At 44.6% G+C, this 9,759-nt stretch overlaps 1 protein-coding gene across 1 annotated transcript; it reads right to left on the bottom strand.

The window, feature by feature from the left end:
- Nucleotides 1-7,026: 7,026 nt before the first annotated feature.
- On the bottom strand, nt 7,027-8,124 carry LOC124722220 (craniofacial development protein 2-like). The gene has a single exon (XM_047247414.1). It carries the CDS (start codon nt 8,122-8,124, stop codon nt 7,027-7,029), a length of 1,098 nt encoding a protein of 365 aa, XP_047103370.1.
- Nucleotides 8,125-9,759: the final 1,635 nt, after the last annotated feature.

Raw genomic sequence — 9,759 nt, 5'->3', positions numbered from 1 at the left:
TTATGTAGTTTATGTCATGTATAAACAAACAGTGTAAGAATTATCAGTTGGTAGGGGTTGATGCGATGTGTGTGATCTTGCAAGATATTGTCTGTAATTCAAACGACTGATATGAAAACGAGGTGGCCGTTGCAATCCATTATTATATTTCTATTTCTGGAATATTTCCATTACGTTGCCGGACAATTCTGTTGTTTTCTTCTTCTTTTCATTAAGGTGGAGGATTCTCCTTACATTTCCGAAAATCCTTAATTCTTGCAGATTTCGGAAACATGTAGTGAGAAGATGTAAGGGTGCAGATATCGATACTATCCTGAACTAATGGTATCTACCTTTATGCATCTTTGAGCCAGCGAGTTAAAGTCACTGACAGGAAGCACCATCTTATTAGAAGAGTACAGCTTGGCGCCCATCGTCCGGTTTGGCGCTAAAGTAGTGAGGCAGTCAGTCGAGCCTGAGTAAGCCTGCAGGGTAGGTGGAAGGTGCTCACGTTACGCGCGTAAATGTGAATTAGCTTTGTGAACAGATTAATTGGTGACATGATATCGCTTCAGGGTTAAGTGAGTTATTTGGAGTCCCGCCTGAGCATTCTTAAAGAGACAATCGCGAGACTTCGCCGATTTCAGTTTTAACCATCTCAAAACGTATGGAATATTAGTACAACAGAAACCAGCTAATGTTGCAAATGTTACTTTTTTATTTACTTGATGATGAGTTCCGGGGCGGGACCCATTTTCAAATCATCCAGGTAGTCAAACTTGATTTTCCAAAAATACAATGCATGCAGATAACAGTTATCTGTATGCACTGTGACTGTTCATATGCACTTCGTGGCAATAAGGAAGCGTCCGATTCCACGCGTCTGCTTTGACCCATGACGTCACCAATATGGCGGAAACTACCATTCTCAACGTTTGCAAAATGGCACCTATGACGTCATTACATAAACGACAACAAACACGAAAATGCATATAAAACCAAGACAATCATCTCTCTCCAAAAATACAATCAGACTAACGAGACCAGCGCGGGAAATTGGAGCTTTTTGGGTGGCGACAAACTAAATATAAACACATACAGACACACCACGATCACAAACCACACAAAACGACGACATAAAAACACCACAACATTCCCAAGGTCTGCTACACTTACAATATCGACAGGAATCGGTCACTTCCCTTCACCTACATAGCTCAACCGCAATTGTCGATACCACAAAACAAAAACCAACACCTAAAGCAACCTATATAGGTCAACAGCAACTGACGATACCAAAACACGTCAACAGCAACTCACGATACCAAAACACACAAGGCTACGACCGCACATTGGAATCGAACACTTTCCTTGATCTATATAGGTCAACAACAGCTCACAATACCAAAACACACATAGCTACGACAACAAATTGCAGTCGGTCACTTCCCATGACGTATGCAGCTCAAATCCAACTGACGATACCAAAAAAATTGGAATCCAGTACTTCCCTTTAAGATACATAAATCAAACACAAGTGCCGATACCAAAACATCAACCACCAACACATGCAGTAAATAACACCGACCCAACAACACATAAAAACCCCATCGAGCATCATAGCACGCGAACAATAGACCCAAAAAACGACTACTTACCATAAAAAAGTTCCGGCGCCACACACTACCCCCAACTCGCATATTCTGCTTGCATACGCTGCATTTCACTATCTCCGCCACAAGCTCAAAAAGTTACAGAAACTTAATGTCGGACAACATGTCGTGCCCCATTTCAGCCCGCAAACGCGCACTATTAAACTTAGAAGCCATATCCATATCTAACAAAAGAAGCCACAAATTGAATTAAACGACTTACCGCGTGACAAACAGCAAACCAGTAACATCAAACGACACCGCAATAACATAAACGCAACGGAAACTTAATTCTTAACTCACTGAAACTAATTTCCGTTCTTCTATAACAGTCACGACCGATAAATGTACACTGCAAGCTGCTACACCCAAATGAACAAAATACACCACCAGAGGACACCACCAACCGCAAGAAGACGACATCTACAAACATAGCACACTCATAAACTAAACTCCGCACCGTCATGACGTCACACAACACAACACCCTTACGTCATGGCCCAAAGCCGACGGGTAGTATCGGACGCCTCCGTTGACCCCACTTTGAAAATGGATCTCATCTCGAAACTAGTCATCAAGTAAATAAATAAAAAAAGTGAAATTTACGACTTTGGCTGGTTTCAGTTGTACTGATTAATGGAAGTTGCTGACCTGCAATTATTCCAGCATGCTGGAAGTTCGTAAATATGGAATATTGTACTATCGCTTTCACCGGCGGACCACAAGCCATCCACAAAATCCTTTACCGAGAGAATAACAAGAAAGGAATTGTTGTAATTCCTTCCTGAGAAGATTCAGGTAACAGTTATAAGGGCTTCTATCTGTTCCATTTATGTATGCAGCATGGAAGAATGACTGACTGAATGCGTCCGTGCGTGACGCAATTAATCTAGTCTTTTCATCACGATCCCTATGGGAGCAATAGGTAGGGGCTTGTGATATATTCCCAGAGAAATATTTTATAGCCTGTTCTTGAAACTTTGTAAGTAGGCTTTCGCGGAATAGTTTGCATCTGTTTTCAAGTGTCTGCCAGGTCAGTTACTTCAGAGTTTCTGTGACACTCTCCCAAGAGTCAAATAAACCTGTGACCATTGATGCTGCCCTTTTCTGTATAAATTCAGTATCCACTGTTAGTCCCGTTTGTTACAGGTCCCATTCTTTTGAGCAATATTCTGGACTGGGTCGCATGAGTGATTTGTAAGGTATATCCTTTGTAGACTGATTGCATTTCCCTGGTATTCTACAATTAAAGCGAAGTCTGCCACTTGCTTTATCTGCGGGTGAGCTATATTTGATGATTTCGTTTTATATTGCTTAAAATTATTACGTCAAGGTATTTGTATGAGTTGACTGATCCAACCATAACTTGTTGATACCGCAGTCATAGAATACTATGTCTTTTCATTTTGTGAAGAGCACAATTTTACATTTTTGAATACTTAAAGCAAGTTGTTAGTATTTGCATCACTTTGGAATATCATTATAATCTGACTGACTATTTGTGCAGTTTTTTTTTTCAGACGGTACTTCATTATAGATAACTGCATCATCTGTGAAAAGAGTGAGGTTAGTAGTAATATTGTCTGCAAGATCGTTATTACACGACATGAATGGAAAGGGCCCCAATGCAATTTCCTGGACGACGCTCGAAGTTACTGCTACATCTGTTGTTGATTCTCCACCCAACATGACGCACTGTGCCCTCCCTACAAATAAATCATCAAGCCAGTCACAAATTTCGCTTGATACTCCTTACAATCTTACATTTGATAAATAAGCATAAATAGAAAAAATGAGAAGCATGGTACAATATATATTTGAAGACAGTAACTTGTTCTCGAAAGAACAGTTACTGCTGATGACCGTGCAGCTTTTCCCTGGAATAAATGATGACTAATTGACAACCTCAGCTGCCGACAGGTGTTATTGTTATACGTCGATGTGGACAGCTGAAAATGTGTGCCCCGACCGGGACTCGAACCCGGGATCTCCTGCTTACATGGCAGACACTCTATCCATCTGGGCCACCGAGGACACACATGAATAGCGCGACTGCAGGGACTTATCCCTTGCACGCTTCCCGTGAGACTCACGGTGGGCAAATGTCTATAAGTTACAATACATATGTAGAATTGTGGACAGTTGTGACTGACTCAGGGATCGAGACGTGGCTGCACGATCCGTTACAGCCATGCGGATAAGATGCCTGTTATCTCGACTGCTAGTGATGCGAGGCCGTTGGGATCCAGCAAGGCGTTCCGTATTACCCTCCTGAACCCACCGATTCCATATTCTGCTAACAGTCACTGGATCTCGACCAACGCAAGCAGCAATGTCGCGATACGATAAACCGCAATCGCGATAGGCTACAATCCGACCTTTATCAATGTCGGAAACGTGATGGTACGCATTTCTCCTCCTTACACGAGGCATCACAACTACGTTTCAGCAGGCAACGTCGGTCAACTGCTGTTTGTGTATGAGAAATCGGTTGGAAACTTTCCTCATGTCAGCACGTTGTAGGTGTCGCCACCGGCGCCAACCTTGTGTGAATGCTCTGAAAAGCTAATCATTTGCATATCACAGCATCTTCTTCCTGTCGGTCAAACTTCGCGTCTGTAGCACGTCATCTTCGTGGTGTAGCTATTTTAATGGCCAACAGTGTATGTGCTGACGCCTTAATTCCCTCTTGTCTTTACTTTGCAGTGGCGCTTAATTTCTTTCACAGTTTCTTGTCGTTTTTGCTACTCACGCGCCATAGCTGCAAGCATTAGATGCCACATAGCTAACGCAGATGTTTCAGTTTCAGACGCAGCAGCTCTGAGCACTACTCAACACGGTGCACCAACTACTCACCAACTCTGCGCGCCCGATGGAACAAGCACCACCTACTACAGCTGCTATATCAAATGTTCAAATGCGTGTGAAATCTTATGGGACTGCTAAGGTCATCAGTCCCTAAGCTTACACACTACTTAACCTAAATTATCGTAAGGACAAAGACACACACACCCATGCCCGAAGTAGGACTGGAACCTCCGCCAGGAGGCTGCTATATCACCTTTTCGACAGTTTAGTGACCAAGACGAGGAATGGCCCGAGTAGCTGCGCCAGTTCGACGCCCATATGCTAGCCCAAAACATCCCAGGTACTGTAAAACTTCCATATCTATTATCCACGGTAGGAAGTGTAGTGTTCAGATTAATTCAAAATCTCTTTCCTAACACCACTCTACGTTAACTTGCGTCGTCGTCGTCGGCTGATACTCGTATCCGAGTTTTCATTTCTCTCCTGAGATTTCCTTTGTCACGGTTCAGGCGTGGAAGTGTCGTTGATGGCTTAGCAATCCAATCCTAGCGTGGAACAGGCGGCCACAGACATTACAGCTGATGGAAGGTGGAGGACGTGGCTGAGCCTGGAGGAGTTTACGTCTCTGGCGTTTGTCATTCTCCATTCTTCGACGTTCCAGCTCAAAGTTTTGAAGAGCATTTGAGGTAACTGAGCGCCAGCGACTTCGGTCTTCTGCTATTGTGGACCAGTTACTCGGATCGATGTTCAAGTTTTTCAGATTTTTCTTGTACTGATCCTTATAACGTTTGAGAGGGGCACCTCGTGGCCTTTTACCTGTGTTCACTTCGCTGTACAGCATTTGGCGTGGAAGTCTGTCATTTTTCATCCGCTGGACATGTCCGACCCATCTGAGTTGATGCCCAATGATAAGAGCTTCCATGCTATGCATTTTTGCTTTCTCTAGAACAGCCGTGTTGGATATGAAGTCATCCCATTTCAGGTTCATGATATATCTTAGCTTTTGTTGGTTGAAGCGTTCTAGTTTCTTCAGATCGCAGCGATACAACGTCCAGGTTTCGCAACCATATAGCAGGGTGGAAATGACTACAACTTTGTACACCATCAGTTTGGTGTACAGTGTTAGGTCTTTATTCAGGAAGACACGCTTTGTAAGACGACCAAATGCTACATGTGCAGCACGTACTCTACTCTCCACTTCTTTTCCAGATGAGCAGTTGGATGACAGTATGCTTCCCAGGTAGAGGAAATGGTCCACTTGTTCCAGGAGTGTATCATAGATGGATATGCTGAAGTCAGGAACGGAGGAGCCAGGAGTTGGCTGCGCCATCACCTTTGTCTTTGAAATATTGATGGAGAGACCAAATCGTTCGTACGCCCTGCTGAAGGAATCAACTGACAGCTGCAACTCTGCAGGTGAATGAGCTGGAGAGGCATTGTCATCAGCATACTGCAGCTCTGTCACACGAGTGGTACTGGTGAACCTTTTTGAATGGAGTCTGGACTGGTTGAATAATCCTCCATCAAACCTGTACTTTAGTTCTATTCCTGCATTGTTTACGGTTGTCTCGTAAAGCATAGCTGCCAGATACAATGCAAATAATGTGGGTGCAAGAACGCATCCTTGTTTAAGCCCACTTGTTATTGGGAATTCACCAGTCATTTCATTCTGGCAGATGACCTGTCCAGTCATATCAACGTGGAGAGCTTCAATCAGGTCAACAAAATGTTCAGGGCAGCCGAAGCGTTTTAAGACCATCCACATGGCTTCTCTGGGAACTGTATCAAAGGCCTTTTCTAGATCGTAGAAAACAAGTAGTAAAGGCTTTTGCTGTTCTCTGCACTTCTCCTGTAGTTGTCGTGCACAGAAGATCATGTCAATTGTCCCTCTTGAAGGTCGAAACCCGTATTGAGACTCAGGTAGTATAGTCTCTGAAAGTGTCTGGAGGCGATTTAAAAGGATTCTTGCAAAAAATTTTCCTGTGACAGAGAGTAGAGATATTCCCCGGTAGTTACCACAGACGCTTCTGTCGCCCTTTTTGAAGATGGTGACAATTGTGGAGTTCTTCAAGTCAGCTGGTACCTTGCGGGTTTCCCACATTAATATAATAAGTGAGAAGAGTCTAGTTTTTAGAGGCAAGCCGCCACCCTCAATAAGCTCCATCGGGATGCTGTCAGGTCCAGGAGCCTCCCCAGGTTTCACACTCTTGAGTGCCTTGCAAAATTCTTGAAAAGTTGGAGGATCAGCCAGCCAGGGTTTTGGAGGGTGCTGTGGGACATTTTTGAGAAAATCTCCAGCGGCAGTAGAAGGGCTGTTTAACAGTGAGCTGAAGTGCTCTTTCCAACGATTTAAGATGTCCTGACTTTCAGTAAGAATGGTGGAGTTGTCAGCAGCTTTAAGTGCTCCTGATGATGAGCGGATAGGTCCATACAGCTCTTTAATACCAGCGTAAAAGCCACGCAGGTTCCTTGCATCAGAAAGATTTTGGAGTTCTGTGGCTTTCTGTTGCCACCATTTGTTCTTGATTACTCGTATTTCACTTTGACATTTCTGCTTGAGTTCTAGAAAGTGTGCTTTCTTTTCTGCTCAGGATGGATCTTGAGCAAGGGATAGGTAAGCATCCCGCTTTGCATTGATGATGGCTTGGATTTCTCCGTGGTTGTCATCAAACCAGTCACTTCTTTTCCGTGCACTACAACCAACAACATTCTCAGCAGTTTCTTTGATGATGTTCTTTAATGTGGTCCATTCTTGTTCGACGTCATCTGTGGTTGCTGGAGCTTTGTTAAGTTGTTCGGACAGTATGTCTTGGAAGTGTGAGCGAACATTTTTGTTGTTCAGGTTGCTTATGTTGAATTTTCTGCGTGGTGGGTTTGAAAAGTGGGATCGTGGCTTGCAATACTTTGGTACTCTCAAACGGCTGACTAAAAGTCTATGGTCCGTCCAGCACTCATCGATGTTTAGTGCTGCTTTTGTGATGAGAATGTCTTTCTTGTCACGCTGTCGCGTAATAACATAGTCTATAAGATGCCAATGTTTGGAGCGTGGGTGCATCCATGTGGTCTTATAGCGGTTACGCAAACGGAATTGGGTATTGGAGATGAAAAGCTCGTGCTCAGCACATAGACCAAGAAGTAGCAACCCATTTGCATTGCAGTTTCCCACCCCTTGTTTACCCATGACATCTCTCCAAAAACGGTTGTCCCTTCCCACTCTGGCATTGAAATCACCAAGTAAAATTAATTTATCTTGAATGGGTATTTTAGAGAGAGTACTGTTCAGTTGGTGGTAGAACTGATTCTTTGTGTCTTCATCACTGTCTAAAGTAGGAGCATATGCAGAGACGAAGGTGATGAATCTGTCTGAACCAATGGGTACTCTAAGAGTCAGCAGTCTTTCATTAATTGAGACAGGTGTAAGTCGAAGATCTTTCACTATTTTCGTTTTTACGGCAAATCCTGCACCATGGATGCGTGGTTCTCCTACATCCTTTCCCTTCCAGAAGATGGTGTACCCTGAACGTACCTCACTAATGTGTCCCTCACCTGAGAGTCTTGTCTCACTCAAGGCAGCTATGTCTATATCTAGACGGGCTAGTTCTTGGGTGATAAGAGCGGTTCTTCTCTCTGGTCTGTAATTGTTCACGTCCAGGAGGGTCCTGACATTCCATGTCCCTATTGTCATAATCATTTCATTCTTCTTTTGTTTACGTCCGCAGTATAAGGAGTGACCTACTGGGTGCGGATTCCCAGCCCGGTTCAAGTGTGACTTCCGATGTTTAGCCCACATTTTCTAGGGCCTTCCCCATTCAGGGTGGGCAGCGGTCATCCTAAATAGGCCTGCCCAGTCGCAGATACTTGCGTATGACATTGTTATCACTTCACTGACTAGCTATTATGACCAACAACTGAATGTGGTAGCAGCTAGGTATCAATTCTTTAATTGCAAAATTTTTTTTTTTTTTTTTTTTTTTTTTTTTTTTTTTTTTTAATAGAGGTGGAGCCCTTCCACGCCCACACCGGCATGATGGCCAACACAAAAGGTCTACTGCCATCTCTGCATAAGGGTTAGTATTCACTAAAGTGAGGTGTCGCAGGATGTGGGTACTGCGATGTTTGCGTACGTCTGGTTAGGATTAACCATTAATATGCGCTCATCGGGAGATAGATTGGTCGAAATCCGACGAAGGGTAGTGGTTTGAAGGGCAGAGGAAAAGAAGTGCCAAGGCAAGGGCCAAGGGAAAAAAACCTCTGCGAAAGTTAGGTCGGGCGGCAAGAGCAGTAGCAGTTGTCTTGCTGCCTGCGATAGGTTTGTAAGGATAGGCTTTGTTAGTAGTGGGTATCATGCATGTCGATACCTTGACGTTGTGCGTTTGTGCTGCTCGGCGGATGGCGCTGGGTGCTGGTACAGAGTCCTCGTTCAGCGTCAGCATCCTGCAACAGTTAGGTTTGTTATCGATCTTGTGTCCGATAGGTCATATACCGGAGGCACAGTGTGAGGGAATGTTGGCAGATTGTTTGTGCGTCTGTGGGCGAGCTCGTCGGTGTCCCTGCTGTGGCCTGTTGGTCGGCACTAATAGCAGCTGGTAGTTGCCAGTCAGTGTTGCTGATATGCAGGGGCTTGCCGACGTTTGTCGCTGTTTGCGTATGTTAGTTAACCATGGGTGGCTATGCCCTAGCTAGCAGTGTGTTTGGCCGCTTGTGTTTCCACCTGTGGTTGTGATCGTAGTTTCCCAGAGTGAGGATGAAAGGATTGTTCGAGTGTCTCGAGTTCCTGTATAGTCGTGTGGCGTGTTTTTTGAATACTTCCTTGAGGGTATCAAGGCGGTATTCACGGTGAAGATCCACAGTGCGTATGTAGCGTGGAGCATTGCTAATGATTCGTAGCACCTTGTTCTGTATGATCTGCAGGCCGCGCAGTCGTGTGGGAGCTGCATATCCCCAGACGGGAGCTGCGTACGTCATCAGAGGTCTAATCAGTGTCATGTATAAGGACCTCGACACCCTCCTATTCAGTGTGCTTTCCCTGTTGAGCATTGGGTAGAGCTGTTTGAGCCTCGCGTGCGCTCGGTTGGCAACGTATTCGATGTGGTCCCCCCATGTAAGTTTCCTGTCCAGCCAGACACCAAGGTACCTGACTTTCTCTCGGAAACGTATTGGGCGTGTATGTAGTGTTATTGGTCTACAGTGTTGGTGTTTGCGCAGTAGTTTCGGTCTGCGTGTGAACAGAACTGCTTCGCACTTGTCGACGTTTACTTTAATACGCCATCGCTCCAACCAAGGCTCAGCTGTTCTGAGTGCTGTCTGTATTCGTGAATTG

This window comes from Schistocerca piceifrons, chromosome X (genome assembly GCF_021461385.2).
Source record: "Schistocerca piceifrons isolate TAMUIC-IGC-003096 chromosome X, iqSchPice1.1, whole genome shotgun sequence".
Classification (NCBI taxonomy): domain Eukaryota; kingdom Metazoa; phylum Arthropoda; class Insecta; order Orthoptera; family Acrididae; genus Schistocerca; species Schistocerca piceifrons.
The sequence above is the reverse complement of the archived record's forward strand: the minus strand, read 5'-3'. Positions and strand labels throughout refer to the sequence as shown.